Below are 18,098 nucleotides of genomic sequence, written 5' to 3'. Positions count from 1 at the left end.
TGTGGGGTGGGTAGCTGTACCGCAAACTTGTGTTGTGTTTCAGTGACCTTCCCGCTGGCCAGTGTGATTTACAATAAACAGTAAAGTGTTTGCTGTCTTGGTGAGTTCCTGCATCGTCCTGACTTTGACTCCGTGGGAAGAAGCTGGGTCCTAACAGTTTCGCGTTTGTTTCGTTAAATGCAGGGATTCATCCACACCCCCCACCCACTCCCCCACCCCCAGCCACACCGTGCCCACAGCCCGTTTCAACAGTTCACACGCCTTTGAAAAAATTTAACAGCAGTTTAAAAAAAACTGACGTTTTTGAGGTTTGATGAATGAACTTCCCAAAGTGGTCAGCGAAGCAGGGTGATTGGCTATCGTCCAGCGCAGCCGAACAGCCATCTCTCCACAAAGCTCCTTCAGTCCCCTCCCTTTCTCTCCCCATTGCACTAATTTAAGTTAAGGCACTTTTTATAGTTTTATTTGTGTCTGGTCAGGCCTTTTCAAGAATGTAGTCTATATACATATATAGTCTATATACATATATATGTATATATATATGTTATACTTCGGTTCTTGGCCAGCATAGTTGCCTTATGCACTTCTGTTCCTCCTGTAATGTAAGTCACTCGAGATCTGAGCGTCAGCTAAGCGAACGTAATGAAGTGGAAATTTAAATCTCAGGGCCGCGTCTACGAGTAAAACCCGTAAGTAAAAAAAAAAGAAAAACTTTTCCGGTCGCAGCTGCGTTTTTTAAATGGAGACAATGAGCACCAGGGCTCATGGGGCCAGAATTAATTCAAGACACAAAACCTTTTTTTATTTCCGGAAGCGACGAGAACGGACCGATCTGCTTTACTGTACGCCACCCGGGAAATATTTCCCCCAAAGTTCTCCCGAACATTATCATGCAAAATAATGCAAAAATTGATCAATTGCGCTACTGGTACCATATGGCCTCATCCAGGGCTAATTACCCAGCTTCCATTGCATCGCGTTTCCCCAGCCGGGTGCATCAGCGACAGGGATGTAACAGCTTTCTAGCCCCGGTGCCCCCCCGTGGGAGTTAATTGTGTTGCTTTTTGGGTTAGCGCTGAGCTCTGGAGAACGGTACCACCACCCACCCGCGCTTTATGTTACATAAACCTGACCCAGGGGGCCTCCAGCCAGGGGGACCCAGCCAGGGGGCCCCAGCCAGGGGGGCTGTCAAGGCCTTGTTCACAGCGTCTCCCAGGATCAAACGTGTCTGACCGAGCCGGAGCGACAGGTCCCCGCGTCGTGACGATTCACGCGGGAGACCAGCAACAAGGGTCGTGATTGGCTGACTGACCGGCTGACCGGCTGCGGTGACTCCTGGGAGAAACCGCACAGCTACCCGCCCCCCACCCCCCCCCCCCAAAAAGCCCTGTCCCAATAACGCACCCGAGCGGCGTTCCAGAGAAGCGCTAGCCGTACCGCATCCACGGCAACCGTTGCTAACGCTCCGCCGCTAGCAGCTGGGAAGCACGGGGGCCATTTTCCCGGGAGAGAGAGAGACGTCGGCGATGGGCTCGGTGCGGAACGCCGGCTCGGTTCGAGAGAGAGAGAGAGAGAGAGAGCTTCTACCCCAAATTTTTTTTTATCGACGCGTCCGTGATTAATTCTGCCCGGCACGGAAATGTGCTGTGCGGAGAAGACGACTCGGGGGGCTAAATGTTTCGACAGCCACAAGCGCAGAGGGCAGTTAAATCAATAGCCCTGAGAATCTTTCAGTTTCCCCGCAGTTAATTGTGTATACACAGCTGTATATACAGATCAAAATCTGTTCACACCCTTGATAAAGATAAAGAACATAAGGTAAGATAAAATATACTGTAGCTCAGTGCTATTTAACAATGATTCAATGGAATGAACCAAAATAGCACATTTCTCAACTTAGAATTTCTTTAAGTAAAGACTGAGATTACCAAATTTAAAAGAATAATTAGAGGTAATAAATTGAGATACAACTTTTGGGGGAAAAAAACTACTAGCTAAAATATTTTTCATGGAGAAAATATTAGTAGCATTAGTAGAAAATAATTTCCCCATAATTCACTGTATGCGTACATTTCCCTATATACTGTATATCACAAATATATAAACTGGGTTATTTAGAAACATTGCTATCAACATAGCTTCAGGAACTCCATCCATCCATTATCTATACCAGCTTATTCCTGGTCAGGGTCACAAGAGGTGCTGAAGCCTATCCCAGCATGCACTGGATGAGACACAGGAATACACCCTGGACAGTTCACCAGTCCATCGCAGGGCACACGCTCACACAATTTAGACTCTCCAATTCACCTAAACTGCATGCCTTTGGACTGTGGGAGGAAACCCACTCAGACACGGGGAGAACATGCAAACTCCACCCAGATGGGCCCCACCCCAGATAGGCTCCACCCCAGATGGGCCCCACCCCAGATAGGCTCCACCCGGGTGGGATTCGAACCCATGCCCTCCCGGCTGTGAAGCAACAGCAAGGAACCACCGTGCACCCAGCTGCGACATTTGAACATCGCTTTTGCCCTTGATGTCATTAAGGTGACTCACGAAAGGACACCAAAGTGCTGAAACTGTCACCTGCTCCGTAACGATAGCAAGCCATTTCAAAACTGCGGCTATCTCCATTAAGGCGAAGACGTAAACTTCCGTGTAGACGGCTCAAAATACGGTTAATGGATTTCGGTGCTTTCTAATTTTGAAATCTGCAGCGTTCTATCGAGCACGCACGTAACGTCGGCATCGGTTCCTCCAGCCTACTTATCCGTGCCTTGAGTTCGAGCCGTTAGCATATTCAACATTTTCAGAGAATTCTGGGTTCATGGATGAAGTTAAAGGCCAGGCGCTTCTTTGCCCATCTACATGTGCCACGCGCTTATCGGAACGATATTACTGACTACACTTCATTAAACGGGTAGCAAAAAACCATGTAACAGCGTGATATATTATGACTGAATGTATACTCACAGAGAAAAACAGATTCATTAATCAAATTTGCTGTGACAGAATTAATTTCAGCTACCCCCAATCTGTAATTTGGGAATCTTACCTATAGGTATAGGTTATAAAGGCAACGAGTAGTTATAGCTTAGGACAATGGGTTATAACCAATCTTTACAAAAGTTACGTTGAAAGAATTTCAGCTGTAATTCAGTTAATATCCTGCAGGTGTCACTGTAGGTACTCCGATTAGAGCAATCAGTGATAAACGGCCACAGGTAAATGAAAAATTATACAATTATAGAGCTAGCAGGTGAAAAAAGTGCAAGTCACTAAACAAGCAGTTTTTTCTTCTTCTGAAAAGGCTTTTTTTTAAGAGAGAGATCAATTACGGTAACTGCAAACATTAAACAAGTCAGAAAACAAGGATATTTAGCACAAAAACAAAACGAAACAAATGAAGATTACTGGCCATTTACTGATGCAACTCTTGCCTACTGCTAATGGCCACCACCCCTAGCTGTTATAATAATAGCGCAGGATGTCGAAATGAATCCTATTTTCCCAAAAACCTCAGGGCCTCTTTTCTTCATGCTAACCGCACCCAGCACAAGTTAATTAGGATAGATCACAGAACTACTGGCTTTGCATAGCGATTCAAGTCAACTGGATATAAAAGTTTAGTGAACATTTATCATGTCAAATGAGCAAGAAAGCAATAGAATTCCCCATCTTTGTGAATTTGCCCCCGAGTTGCATGGTAAACAACCCAGGCTTTTGGCCAAAGCTCGTTAAAAGATTTGACGTACCCATGAACTGAGTCAGTGTGTGACCGCAGCATCCAATCACAGTGTAGACCAGGGGTGTCAAACAGCAGTACTGGAGGACCACAGCGTCCAATCACAGTGTAGGCCAGGGGTGTCAAACGCTAGTACTGATTGGCTAAAGAGACTAAACACCTTATACTCAAGGCCTTGATTGGCAGCTGATTGAAAGGAAACCACAAACAGATGTGGAGACGGCTGTCCAGGACAGGAAGCTGGCTGCACTGGTGCACGCTCTGGCTGAAAAGCACCCAGGCCTACAGGAGGCTGTAAGTACTGTCTGTAAATGCGTCAAACGCACAATATACGAGCAGGCTTTTCCCCGAGAGTGCAGGGGGAGGAGACGGGACACGGTGCGAGATGGGGGGGGGGGGGGGGGGGGAGGGGGGCAGGGGGGGGCTGATAGAGGAGGAGGCAGAGAGAGAGGGAAAGAGAGAGGGAGAGTGGGAGGGAGATAGCAGTGGGAGAAAGAAAGAAAAACAGTCTCTGTCATGGAGGATGGCACCACTTCAGACTCCAGGAGTGTGTGCGTGCGTGTGCGCGTGAACGTGCGTGTGTGTGTGTGTGTGTGTGTGTGTATGGTGTGCACGTGCGTGTGTGTGACTGTGTGTGTGCACGTGTGCACGTGTGTGTGTGTGTGTGTGTGTGTGTGTGTTATAGTAATTTGGAGTACCCTCTGCAATGGTATTCCAACAGATTGCCTTTGGGGGTCAGAGATTCCTCTGCCAGCACCGCAGGAAAGTCGGCTCAGCTGAAAGATCAATCCCAGCGCACACATCTTCAGAGTGAGAAAAGGAAGAGCTCCGTTTCTGAATGTCAATGTGCTCTGTTTCTGAATGTCAATGTGCTCTGTTTCCACTTCCCAGTGTTGTGCCGCTGACTGCACTGTCTTCTGAGCACATGGCATTTTTATTTTTGACTTTATTTAATTTATATTACTGTACAAGTAGTAAAAAGAATTACCCCCCACACAAGAACACAAAAGAAATCCCGTTGTTTTTTTTCCCTCTCTGCACAGCATCTTTGTGACAATGTCCCTGACAAATGAAAAGGAACTGAACTCAATAAAAGGACATCAGTTCTGTTCAGCTGAGCCATCAGGCCAAGAGGTTAGATGCACCTCATGTCGTTGTTTTTTTCTGTCTGTCATCTCTCCCCGATCCCCCCCTTCCCTCGCCCCTCCCTTCTTCTCTCTCGCTCTCTTATCGAATTAGTCGCGCCGTTTAAGAATATGTATGCGCACATACAGTGGGAAAGAGAGGGAGAGAAGAAGAGAGGGATATACAAAGAAAGAAATAAAGAGGAAAAGCCTACTGCAGATGCTCCAAAGTGTGATGTAGATACCAGCCCTCATTCATCAAACAGACGTTTTTTTTTTTTTTTTTTTTTTTTTAAATCATAGAGCAGCAAATAAAACAAAAAATTGCAATTTACCATTCCACTTATTGTGGAAGCGCAGAAGATTTCAGTGTGTGTGTGTGTGTGTTCGTGTATGTGTGCGCGCGCGTGTTTTCATGTGCATGCGTGTGTGTGTGTGTGTTTTCATGTGCATGTGTGGGCTTTTGTGTGTGCGTATGTGTGTGCGCGTGTGTGAGTCTGCACTGCACTGCCATTTCTCAGTGAAAGGAGCTTTTACCTGTAGTGCTCTGAAATCAGTACAGCGGGGCCTGACAGCGCTCCCATTAGGGAAAAAACAAACGGAGCGAATTAAGCGGGGGAGCAGAGGTACGACCCACCCCCCCCCACGACCCCGCAGCGTCCCACTACCCACGATCCCTCTGGCGCCCTGGCCTACGCGGTACCTCGAAAGGGGAAGCTAGCCCAAATCCCGCATCAGCGAATCCGCTCTCCGCGTGGCTAATACCCGTGTTCTCCCCTTATTCCCCGATCGGCCAGCCTGGCAGCATAATCCCGCTTAATCTGAATCTTAATTAAGATGGGCCAGGCGAGTCAGGGGAAAGGGAGAGACAGGGGGGCCCCCACAGAGGCTGGGGGGGGGAACCGCCTAATGTCCGAGAGGCCACGTATTCCCCCGTTTCCCGTCACAGGCAAACCGACGCTCGCCACGGCGACCCCAATCCGGCGCCCCAATTAAATCGCTCGCCCCGCCCCGTCCTCATTGGCCCGGGGATCGTGGCCGCGGACGATGCGGATTTTGTTTTCGGAAACCGGATTAGGAGGACGTCGGCCCGGCCCTCACGGCACGGAAAAGCCCGCTGTGATCGACAGCTTTAATTAGGACTAGGGCAGCACCTCGCAGAGCGGGAAGGAGACAGAGTCGGGGGGCGGGGGGGGCGGGGCGGGGCGGGGGCAGGGGTATCGATACAAAAACAAAAGCGTAACCTACTTTCCTTTTGTGCGCGCCTCAATGGAGGGTCTGGATTCCCAAAAAAAAAAAAAAAAAAAACACTGAGGGCCGGGTCATGCTCATGTGAGAACACAAAGGGTTTGTTTACATGAGAATCAATGTCCCAAAATCAAATCCTATTATTCTGCCTTTGCCAGACACAATTCACCCCACGGTGCAGTGCATTACACAGCACACAGCATATCCTTAACACACCATATAACGCTGTAAAACCCTACCTCACAACACTCTGTATTTCATATGATCACGTAAAAGCCTGCTTAGCCCCACAGGGAAATGACTGATGCCTCTCATTAAAAAGAAACTCACTGATGATGACTGTAACGTTAACGAGAGGAAATTTTTTACCCTACAGTCCTTCTGTCTGGCAGCTTTGAGCACTTTAAATATACTACGCTTCACTGACGAAGTCTTAAATTTGGCTAATTTGACTGCGTTTTCTGTGATTAACTGCTGGCTAATATCAGTAACTTTGTTCTTCCTTTTAGCTTCTCAGACATCAAACGCGTGGCTACTGTCGGCAGTTTAACAATTAATTATCAATTAATTGTTATGAATGAAAATGCAACCAGTTTGGGTCGCGAAAAGCATGGAATGATACATTTGTGTAAAAAACAAAGATCGTGTGCCTCTGAAGTAGATTTACTAAATCTAATTCCAATTACTTCCGTTAATGAATCACTGTACAGCGATGTCTCTCATCTCAATTTTAATGTTAATTAAAACGGTCGGGGGGGGGGGGGGGGAGGGGGGCAGGATGGTGGGCAGAAGGGGGAAGAGAGGAGGGGGCAGGATGGTGGGCGGAAGGGGGAAGGGGGGAGGGGGCAGGATGGTGGGCGGAAGAGGGGGAAGAGGGGGCAGGATGGTGGGTGGAAGGGGGGGAGGGGGGGCTGTGAATCCTCTCACCTCAGCTCTACCCTTGAGACCCCAGTGATTTAAGAAAGAGAGAGGATGACGGCCGCTGCATGGATTAGCCCGCAGCTGATGAGCCGCCTCTGACAGCGTACAGAGCTGAAATCAATACCCCCCCCCCGACCCCCCCCCAACACTGCCCCCGCACGCCCCTACGCTCTTAACTCAAAAAGGTGACGCTGATGCACTCGAGGACTGAGCAAGAGACTGCCTCGGCAGCCTGGAGGAAAGACTCACTCAGCCTGGGGGGGGGGGGGCACAGGGGGCGGGGGGCGGGGGGGGGGGGGGGGGTAACAGACACAGCACTGAACAGTCCGCCCGCCCCACATCGCTGCGTCCAGGGGAAAGTGCAGAAATCATTTCACATTTCAGTCTGTGGTCCTTTACCGAAGCTGGTACCTGTTATTCACATAATGTTGCCTGATTACCAAACCCCTTACGAACAAATAGACTAATACAGACTTTTTTCCCTGGTCTTTTTTTTTTTTTTGTCCTTCTAAATCAGCACCCGAGCCTTGTGCTAAGACTCAGACGTTTTTGACAGGTTTTTCCTTCTGGGGGATTAGAAGCAGTAGGGGACAAAATTAGAGCAAATGCATTTTTTTTTTTATTTATAAGCTCATGAAAGTTTTGAAATGAGGGTGAGGAAGATTAAATAGGACATTTTCGGAGTATGATTGTAATGAGAGTAAACGAGGCCGTTCGCTGATCGTCTGCTTATCGATCGCTGATCGCCTGCTTATCGATCGCTGATCGCCTGCTTATCGTTCGCTGATCGCCTGCTTATCGATCTAGTGAGGACCGTGGGGACGGGGGAAACGTGACGCCGTCTCTCGCAGACACGCCTCACAGAGCGGGCTCGGGTACGGAGACTGGGGGAAGCTCGGGTTCGAGCGCTGCCGCGTACGCCGTCAAGCAACAACGTCTCAGAGCATCAAACCGCTCACTGCGATCGTCGTCCCACTCAAAAAATAAACAAAAACGTTAAAAACACTCGCTTGCAGATTCCGGAATTATAATCGGGGGGGCAACTCTGACCTGGTACACAGGGGGGCACTGTAGCCATGGTTACGCCAGGGCGTTTGAGGAAAAAAAAATTTAAATCGTTCTGCCGGGCCTCCGCGGCGAGAACGGGTGACAGAAATCGAGCGATCGATCGAGCGTCCCGGCGCGGCGGAGACTTTCCCTTTCTCCAACCTCCGGACGAGTTGTGAGCGGCCCCCATTTTTTTAAATTTATTTTTGAGCCGAACGGTCGCGGCAAAACCGGCGCAGGGGATTCGTCGGAAAACGAGCCGCCCGTACCGGTGTCCTTTTTCAGGCTACGCCGCGCCTCTAACAAAAAAAAAACCCAAAACTGCTGACGGTAGCGACACCCCTGCACCGTCAGCCGCTGACAGGACCGCTGGTGGCACTGTTATTTCAGGGAGGGGGACCATAGATATCACCACGAGGCCCCAGAGCGGCTCATCTCTGCGCTGCACGGCCAATGGCAGCGGCTGTCGCTAACGCTGACGGTGGCGGGGGTGACAGAGCGTCAGCTGGAAAAACCCTGGCAGATCTCTGACTATGAGTAAGAAAGCTAAAAGCTCGCACAGTTAGCACTTCTCGCAGAGAGGGAGGTGCGCCCTGTGCACTGTCTGTCTGTCTGTCTGTCTGTCTCCCCCTCCTCCTGACTCCAACCGGTTGGCACACACCCCCTACTACACTGGGATTTGGAGAAGCGTGAGTGTGCGGAAATAGGGACAGTCTGCTGGGGACTTCATACACAGGGTGTCCAGAGTGTCTAAAACTGAGACAAAGAGAGAGAGAGAGAGAGAGAGAGAGACCTATACCTCAGTCCAAGGTAAGACCTGACTTAAGCCTTAAAGTAGGCTGTACTAAGTACAGATGCACATAATGTCAGCAAGTAGCCAAAAGCGAGGAAAAAAGCAAACGCAGGTTTTTTTCACGAGTGGAAAAAAAACATCGAAACTTTCAGTCACAAAAATCAAAACAGGGTTCCAGTAGCAAAGACATATCTCCAAAGACAGAAACAGAATTCGAAGCCTGAACTGGAAAAGACTGTGAGTAAGTGTGTGTGTGTGTGTGTGTGTGTGTGTGGGGGAGAAAAGCACTCCAGGAACGACAGACACACAACTACGGATGAACAAAAGCAGGATTCGGTTGTAAACACCGTCTCGGAGAAAACCGTCTACAACGGAGATCGTGCCCACCCTGCCCCATATGCCCGTTTTGCATTCCTAAAGTGCGTTTGATTTTTGAAGGATGTGGCAGAAGCAATTAACCTCACTAAACATACTTCTAACATTCCCGATCCATCTGCCTCGATCCTGGAGGCGCGTTCTAAAAATATATCCCCCGACTGAACGTCAGATTGCGACAAGTCAGCTGGGAGGGAGGAAAAATAAATAAATAAATACATTTCAGCGCTTTCCCCACACTCGCTCGATCTTAGTTTGCATCGCACTGACGGCAGCGCACGGTTCTGGAAAGACAGGACTGCCCAGGCTGTGCAATCCTGCAGGCACAGTAAACGTCACTGTGGCAGGGTTCGGTTTGCGGGAGGAATTCAGAGCAATTAGAGGACCACACCTATTGGTTAAGTTGGCACACACCTGGATGATGTTACGAATCGGTCCGGGATTTAAAAGCGTGCTTCTTATAGGTGTTGAGACCGGGGTTCCCCTACGATGGAGAGAGAGAGAGAGCCAGAGCCCGTACGATGAATGCAGCTGAAAAGTGACCCGTGTAATTTTCGTTTATTTTGTCTTTGTCGTTTTAGTTTATTGTTTTTGCCCAGATCTTGTCAGGGTGACGGGCGAAGGTTTGTCGTTTGTGTTTCGTTGATTGCTCTCTCTCTCTCTCTCTCTAAATAAAACGCCGGAGAAATCCAGAATTTCCGCACCTCCGTGTCTCCAGCTGTTCTGTCCCTTCCAGAGTAGTCACGGCATGTGACAGTCATAAGTGACAGAGCGATGAGCTCCAAAGTGGGTGCTTGCACGGGCTCTGGAACCCTATTACGGTCGCCGGTGTAGTTTCGGGGGGGAAAGGGAGCGGATGCATGAAGCAGACGCGTCAGACGGACACATGGCCTGGTGTGGGGAGGGCGACCAGGCCGCCTCAAGGTCAAGAAACTGCAAACTTTCCGCTTCTCTTCCCCTCCGTTGCCACGGCAGCAGCCGGAGATGAGCCAATCGGATGAAACTCTCGATTTGTCACTATACCGTGGTATTACACGTACAGAAAATTACACAGTACAGTAATACATCAACAGAAAATAAAATGACCTAATAATAATAACAATACTTATAACATATTATTTATTGTTATTATTATTCATATAATGCCTTATGTAATCTTACATATAATCTAATATAAAGGTATATAATATACACTGCATGGCCAAAAGTATGTGGACACCCGAACATCACACCCATATCCATATGTGCTTGTTAAAGATCTCAGTTGAAAACCACGGGCAGTAATATGGAGTTTGTGAAGGAAAAAGTGCAAAGCTTGTGCTTTCCTATAAGTCAAAGTTAAGAAACAACGTTGACCACAGACAGGCCTCAGTGAAAGACAGTACTCCATGTGTCAATGAGATGCATTAACGTTAGAGTAATAGGTGCAAGATTTTAAATGTGTGATTAGAATGCTCTTAACTGAACGTTCTGATGCTGATGTCACAATCACTACTGGTAACTGAACGAGTTACAGAACACTGACTTAGAATTTTGAAGACAAAAGTCCCCGCCTTTACAGTGTGAGATCACAAATATGTGATTAGAATGTTCTTAACTGAACCTAGTCCGGAACTCAGTAGTGAGTCTTGCAACTGAGAACAGATTAGTTTTACACGCTACATGCTTCAGCACTCGGTAGTTTTCAGTGAGCTTGTGCGGCCTGCTGCTCTGCGGCTGCGCTGTTGTTGCTCCTCGACGTTTCCACTTCACAATAACTGCACTTACAGTTGACTGGGACAGCTCTAGCAGTGCAGAAATTTGACAAACTGACATGTTGGAAAGGTGCCATCCTATGGCAGCGCCACATTGAAATTCACTGAGCTCTTCAGTACGACCCATTCAACTGCCAATGTTTGACTACAGAAATTGCATGGCTGTATGCTTGCTTTTAAGCACCTGTTAGAAATGGATGTGGCTGAAGTAGCCGAAACCATTAATTAGACTAGGGTGTCCACATATTTTGGCTCTGTCGTGTATGATATAATAATAATCATGAAGCTCAAAAATACCATAAACTGGGAAGAAATATCAGGCAACAGTAACACTGAAATAACGACTTACAAGGAGAAGAAATCTATAAATCAATGGAATGCAGTAAACAGAACCGATATCTAGAGAAAACGACGAAAATCACACAGAAAATCAGTATAGTGCCAAAAAAAAAGAGGAAACTCATGTCCGTAACATTGACACGAATGCGTTTACACCCCCTTTCTTCTGGAGAAGCGGGACCCACAAAGAAAAAGGCTCATTTACATGCCCTCTAGATATTCTCCAGAGTCTTACCCTATTATCCCCCAGCACCCGCCATGCTTCAGCTACCAGCGTTCAATCACAGCCTATCGAATAGTAAGCCAGCAAATCATCACATCCCGAACGGCCAACACGGAGGAGACAGTAAACTTAACAACCCTTTTAAGAGTAGGGCTTTTTTTTAAATCAAAATTCTGTCAGTGTTCTAGAACTCCATTACGTTCAGTTACCAGTAGTTATTGCTGCGTCAGCATTAGAATGTTCAGTTAAGAAGATTCTAATCACGTGTGTGATCTTGCACCTTAAAGGGTTAACTACAACCTTAATGTATCTGATTGACACATGGAGTACTGTCTTTCACTGAGGCCTGTCACAATTGAACGGTTTTTCTTAACTTTGACTTAAAGGAAAGCACAAGCCTTGCACTTTTTCTTCACAAAACTCAGTTTGGCAAGTCGGTTTCAACAACTGCTGAACTCATCAAACTGTTGGCGAAGAAGGAAAAAAATACTGCTTTTAATTGTTAGCGAGAGTTAGAAGTGTTGATTGACTCCCCAGCCTGTTGGCAGGTACTTCCTGTGCACCGAACAGTCTTCGCCACAGTGCACTTCACAGCAGGTGCTGCACAGACAGCTGGGAGCTTTTCCCAGCATGCTCAGCGCAGGCGCACCATTTCCAGAACGGCGCTTACCCCCTCTGCGTCACTGTGCTATTTGACCTCAGAACCCTCTTGCGTTACGTTATCACAATGATGCAGTCATACGGTATGCCCCTGAGCAGGGTTTCAAAACGGCAGTGACAGAAACCTAAAGTGGGAAAGGCTGACCGCTTATGTATTTTTTCCGGATCCAGAGGTTGTGACAATGACACATAGACTACTTAAAGAGCCATAAATACGTTATTTCCATAATGAACGCTAAATGAGCGCAATTCTATTATATTATAGTGCGTATTCATTAATGTGACGTTTCTGGGTAAATAAAGTTAAGTCCTGTGAAATACAAGGCTCCACCCAAGGGATTTTTGGTCCATATTGACGGGTGGGTCATTTGAAAACATAATGCGTTTCTGCGCTATACGTGCGGCTACTTCAGGTGAGTGCGCGCTTTTGGGGGAGTGAAATCACCGATTCAGTCCGGGACCATATGGATCGCGAGAGCAGTGGAGTGAGTGTTTTTTTTTCGCCGTTCATTCCTGCTATTTTGCGTACTGTCAACCACAGGGTTATGAACGGCAACCACAGGGTTATGAACGGCAAAAATGTCTACTGTGCTGTAAAAGCAGCAAGACAATAGCAAAACTGCACGACAAAATAATAATAATAATAATTTGTTGGGTAAAGGGTAATACGCTGACAAGCAAAAGACAAGATGACGCGCACCCTATATGCAAAGCTATTTTTGTACTGGGCAGATAGTACACATAGTCCTCCATGGCAATGTTAGTGTATCGTGCAGCATCATCCGCGCTGGTTCCGTTGAATTGCAGTAAAATGCAACTGAAATGAGACAGTGGGTGTGCGCCAACGATGTCTTTTGTTCAGAAAAGCACAAAATCACAACCACATCAAATTACAGGGAATAAGTCAATCGGCAACTGTTTGATTAATGTTATTATACCATCATATAATAAACTAAACAGCCTATCAATAACCATGTTTAAACATCATATTTATTCCAATCAAGTCCGAAAAGACAACATTAATATCAATCAGTGCTACAGATTAATTATTTAGTAAATAAATTAACTACCCTAATACTTAGCTTGTTTAAACAAACGGGTCTGAGACAACTTTACTATCTGATTAAAGAAATGTAATGATACTGTAGACAATGATGGTTCATTTCCACTACTCAAAAAGACGTGCAGGATTGAATGACTCCAACTTGTTTCAGTACATAGAGGTAGTTAATTGCGAACATCTCTTTTACTGAGCTTGTCGTACCACTTCCACATGAACTCTCCGGAATGGACTCAAATTGCTGCAATGGAAAAACAGCCATTTGCGTCTGCTACATTTATTATTATTATTATTACTATTATTTATATTTTTGTATTTTTTTTACTTTCCTAATTGTTATAAAATGCGGGAGATTTCTCTACCTTAGAACAGTAATAAAACAATAAAAATCAGTATGACAAGACATTTTAATCAGCATAAAAGAGTAGTTCTAACTATTTTAACATGAATATGCACAGGCACATTTGGCGCGTTGGGATTACATAGTGGAAATTTGCCTTTACAAACTAACGCCGCCTGACATTTTGCGCACCTGCGCGCACGGACAGCGTCAAAATCGTTCCCCCATACACGGTGTTCGTGCATTTTAAGTGAATGCTTAAGCGAGCAGCGATACAATTACGAAGTGACCCGGCCGTTAACAATTGGACTTTCTTTATAGTAAATGTATCGGCGCTAATATTCAGGGGGAATATGTCCGCTCAGGTGATAAGGACTAATGATAATTGCAGAGCATAAAACCCAAAGCAATGCGGTTTTTTGTGACTGTTGATGTAAGAATGGATTTTAATATAAAAAAGCATGTATCTTTGCTTCGATGGAGAGGCATAAAACTAATGGATAACGCTTGGTGCGCACTTTCATTTTACTGGGATTCAAATCAATAAGCACAATGTATCGGTAGCTGTAACATCGCAAACCTATTTCACCCCTCAATATCAGACATACCAGTGGTAGCTGGCGATATGTGTCCATGTGTTTCGATGTAACGCTTACAATAACCGAAGCAGAAGACAGGTTAAAGTTACGCTTTCAAGTGCCCCGATTCATTCAGGGTAAATCCATTTTCTATGTGCAAGCGTTCCGTTTCCCAATTACCTTCTTATCTTTGCGGTGGTTGATTACCTTGTTGGTTAAGTGCTGAGACACGTCCCAGCTGATTCTGATCATTTAAAATCAACAGAAATGCCTGACTTCTGTTCGCTGCGTAACTTTCCGGTAAAACAACTCTAAATGTGATATTTATTTATCCAGTTCTACGTGCGAGCAAGGACTAAGTTTACATTCCGGAGAAATAAGTATTTTGGTTAGATGGCTTATCAATAGCATATATGAACACAAAACCACCCTGCCACAAGAACGCTGTTGAAAAACGACAACCCCACCTGCTTTCTTGAGGGCATATCCTCGGGAAAACTCGTGCCTCAAAACACGACTGTCATATCTTTCCCGAGTGCATATGCTAAACTTAAACGCACCAAAATATTTAATGTTACCTGTTGGTCCCTCTAGGCCATCAGCGTGGATCAGTAGAGAAAGCATCAGGAGAACAGTCACGGTGTTCATTGTGCCGTTTTAGTCCAGTTCGGTTTATCAATTGAAATCCGGTAACACTGGTGCAAAGTTGCAGACTGCTGCCCATTGATTCCTGATGTACAGCTGAAACGATGCTCAGTCTCTGAGTTTGTGACGTCAGGATAAACAATTCAAAAATGGTTTCAACCCCCGACTCAGTAAGAGCAGTTAAATAGACGAAGAGCGCCACCTTGTGGCGTTAACAATGTTCCAGCGAATCTCAAGATAAAAAACGCTTACTGTTCAGTGTTCAGCACAAGTTATCAGAATATCAATTTTTTGGTAACGTTCACGAATGAATTAAAAACGCAGAATGTATTCACAATTACAGTCCCCGGGATCGAGAGTGCATTAGATTACACCAATTTAGGAGACGACAGTCCTGAACGACCCGCGATAATGACCCCCGACCAGTGAGCGTATGCGACAGTAGCCACTAGTGAACACGTACATTTTTATACATACATACAACGACGGAACTGAGTCTGACCAATGACACCCATTCAGACCAAGCACCAAACTACGGAGTAAAAGAGCGGAAGGGTAGAATCTTTATGGAATGCTGCTCGTGTGGAACTGCAGTGTTGCCAGAGAAACTAAATGAGGGCTTCTAAACAGTAAGTATGAACAAATTATTATTTTCATTTTTGTGACATACCATCTAAAATGGCCCATCCCACATGGGATTACATGAGACACTTACAGCAACATATAAGTCATAGAAGTCAGGTGACTTAATACAAACTCAAAACATATAAGACACAACTACTAATACAAAGCCTTTTCTTATAGCACCTACGCTTTGTATAAATAATCCACAAAAGCAAATGTTTCCTTCTCACATAATCTTTTCATTATTTGAGTCTTCCAGCAATGAACAATCAAACTTCTCTGTTGGCCTATATGTTTTGAGTAACATATAAAGCGTCATGTAATGAAATGCAATGAAAGTATTTAGCAATGCTGATTATCTGGCACCGTTTGGTGACTATGATTTGCACACCATGATTTGTGCATGTCCTTGTCCACTTATCCTAAATTGACAATGAGTTGAGTGGACACAGCTGGCAATGTAGTGAAGCTACAAGAAGTGTTGAGAGAGAGAGAGAGAGGGGAGAGAAAGACAGAGTGAGAAAGAGAGAGACAGAGCGAGAGATAGAGACAGAGAGCGAGACAGAGAGAGAGAGAATGAGACAGAGAGAGAGAGAAAGAGCAGGGAGGCAGTGAGAGAGAGACAGAAGAGGCAGTGATTTATCATAATAAGACCTGGAAGTACATGGGGCTGTCAGTTCTCAGAGAGATAACGGGACAGGGGAAAGACGGGCGGGTCACCTTGCGCATAAAGGTTGGGCTCCGCGCACAGGAAGCCGGGAGGACGCGGGAAGTGAGCGAGGCGTCTGTCGGAGGGGAGACGCGCGGAGCCGACGCCTCTCCCCTTCTCTCCCCCCCACCTCCCCCCGCGCCCCTCTCCCCTATCCCCCCCCCCCCCACGCTCTCTCTCCTCCTCCTCCTCCTCCTCGCACCGGCTCCCTCGCCACGCTCCGGCGACGGCGGCTCCTCGCCCGCTGTCACATCGCAGGACGCGGCGCCCGCCCGAGCCGCCGGGGTCACCGTCGAGGTGCCGCCGCCGCCACCGCCGTTCTGACGGGCCCGTCGCCCCGGGAAACCGACCCCGCCGAGCGCCGAAATGTCGCCGCACCCGCGCGGCGCTTCCGTTTCAGAAGCGCGACTCCCGTTCTCTTTACTCTGGGGTGTCTCTGAGGCTGGCAAAACAAAACGGACAGAACCGCGCTTTAAAAATGCGTTCGCCATGACGACGGCCTCCAAACTGCCTACCGGTTTGTGGCACGGCCAAGTTTATCCCCCCTGCTGGGGTCTCTGCCCCCTGAACCCCACTGGTCTGCAGCTGCTGACCCCAGCATAGAGCATTTCTTTTTGGGGGGGGGGGGCTTTCCAAGAGAGGGCTTCTGGGACTGAACAGGCTAATAAGAGGGGGGAGGGTGGGCACCCTTCCCTCTGGCCCAATCAGAACACACAAATTCCCCAGCATACTGGCAAGAACACTGTGCTCTAAACATCCCATGGTACTTCACACAGGGTAAGATAGGTATCGGTAGCTGTAACATCGCAAACCTAAGATAGGATTTCAGATAAGACCGGACACCCCTGATCTTCCCCGATGTGTTAGACGAGCATTCCGACACAGCCGATGTGGCGGGTATCCTGTTCCAGGTCCACAGGCGCTGTGCCGAAGCCATGCTCGGATCCACCCTCACCCGGATGGCTCGCCTCACTCACTGCGATCAACCTCGTCGGCCCATCCACACCCCGTACGGATCGGTCGTCCCCGCTTTTCATTCCGTAAGGCCACACACCCTGGGACGAGACCAATGCCCCCGAGCTTTACACCCCAGCCTTCATTAATTAGAGACACCGTATCGACAATCCCGCCCCCCCCCCCCCCCCCCGCCCCCCCCCCCCCAATTCTTTGCAAACGGACAGCGTTGTTGAATCGCCTTCATTAGCCCGAGCTGCGCAAATGAATCATTAAAATGAATGCAGAGTAAACAAAAGCTCCGTTTCCCCGTGAAGACGCTTTTGGGCAGGAGCTCCAGAGGAGGAATGAGTCACCACACACACCTCTGCACGGAGAGGCTCGCACTGCTGTAGGCCAAAATTATTTTTAATGAAGGTACGGGTTCTCCCGCCATCAATCAGGCCGCCTCCCTGCGCCTCCCTGCGCCTCCCTCCTCAGCGGGGATCCCGCCAGGAGGGACCTCCGCCATTTTTTGGCGGGCGGGGCGGGGCGCGGTCGGTTTCCGTTAGCGAGCGCCACCGCGGCATTTTTAAAATCTGATTCCCAAAACTCCGTCGCTTCTGTCGTCAAAATCAGCGGCGGGAGGGGAGCCGACGGCGAAGGCCCTGTGTTCTGTGGGGACCCGATTCCCAAAATTCCCACGTTCCAACTGCCACGTTCCTCGTCCACCAGCTGCCCGCACACTCACCTCACATCCCCCACTGCACCTGCTGTAATGGGCATTACACCCAACGCAAGCTGAGATTGCACGCGGACAAAAGGTGAAGCCAGCCGACAGGTTGACCAAAGCACTCATTTTAATTGCAGCAAAGCCAAAAAAAAAAAAAAAAACGTTTTCCGGGAGCAGAATTCCTCCCTCCCACATCCCCGGTCTGCAGTCTTCACCGAGAGGAGGGCGGGGTTTTGGGGGGGAG

General features: G+C 47.6%; 1 protein-coding gene across 2 annotated transcripts in view; it reads right to left on the bottom strand.

Moving 5' to 3' along the window:
• LOC118234509 (receptor-type tyrosine-protein phosphatase U-like) overlaps positions 1-15,040 on the bottom strand; it is a 135,210-nt gene extending 120,170 nt beyond the window's left edge. Inside the window, exon 1 of one of the 2 annotated variants that reach the window (XM_035431088.1) lies at positions 14,789-15,040. In XM_035431088.1, the coding sequence (XP_035286979.1) occupies positions 14,789-14,858 (70 nt within the window). In that variant the 5' untranslated portion in view covers positions 14,859-15,040. The remainder of the gene's footprint in view (positions 1-14,788) is intronic. The other variant, XM_035431086.1, reaches the window with a different exon arrangement.
• Between the last annotated feature and the right edge of the window lie 3,058 nt (positions 15,041-18,098).

The sequence above is a fragment of the Anguilla anguilla genome, chromosome 8 (assembly GCF_013347855.1).
Source record: "Anguilla anguilla isolate fAngAng1 chromosome 8, fAngAng1.pri, whole genome shotgun sequence".
Classification (NCBI taxonomy): domain Eukaryota; kingdom Metazoa; phylum Chordata; class Actinopteri; order Anguilliformes; family Anguillidae; genus Anguilla; species Anguilla anguilla.
Note: the sequence above shows the minus strand (reverse complement) of the source record. Positions and strands in the feature narration are given on the sequence as shown.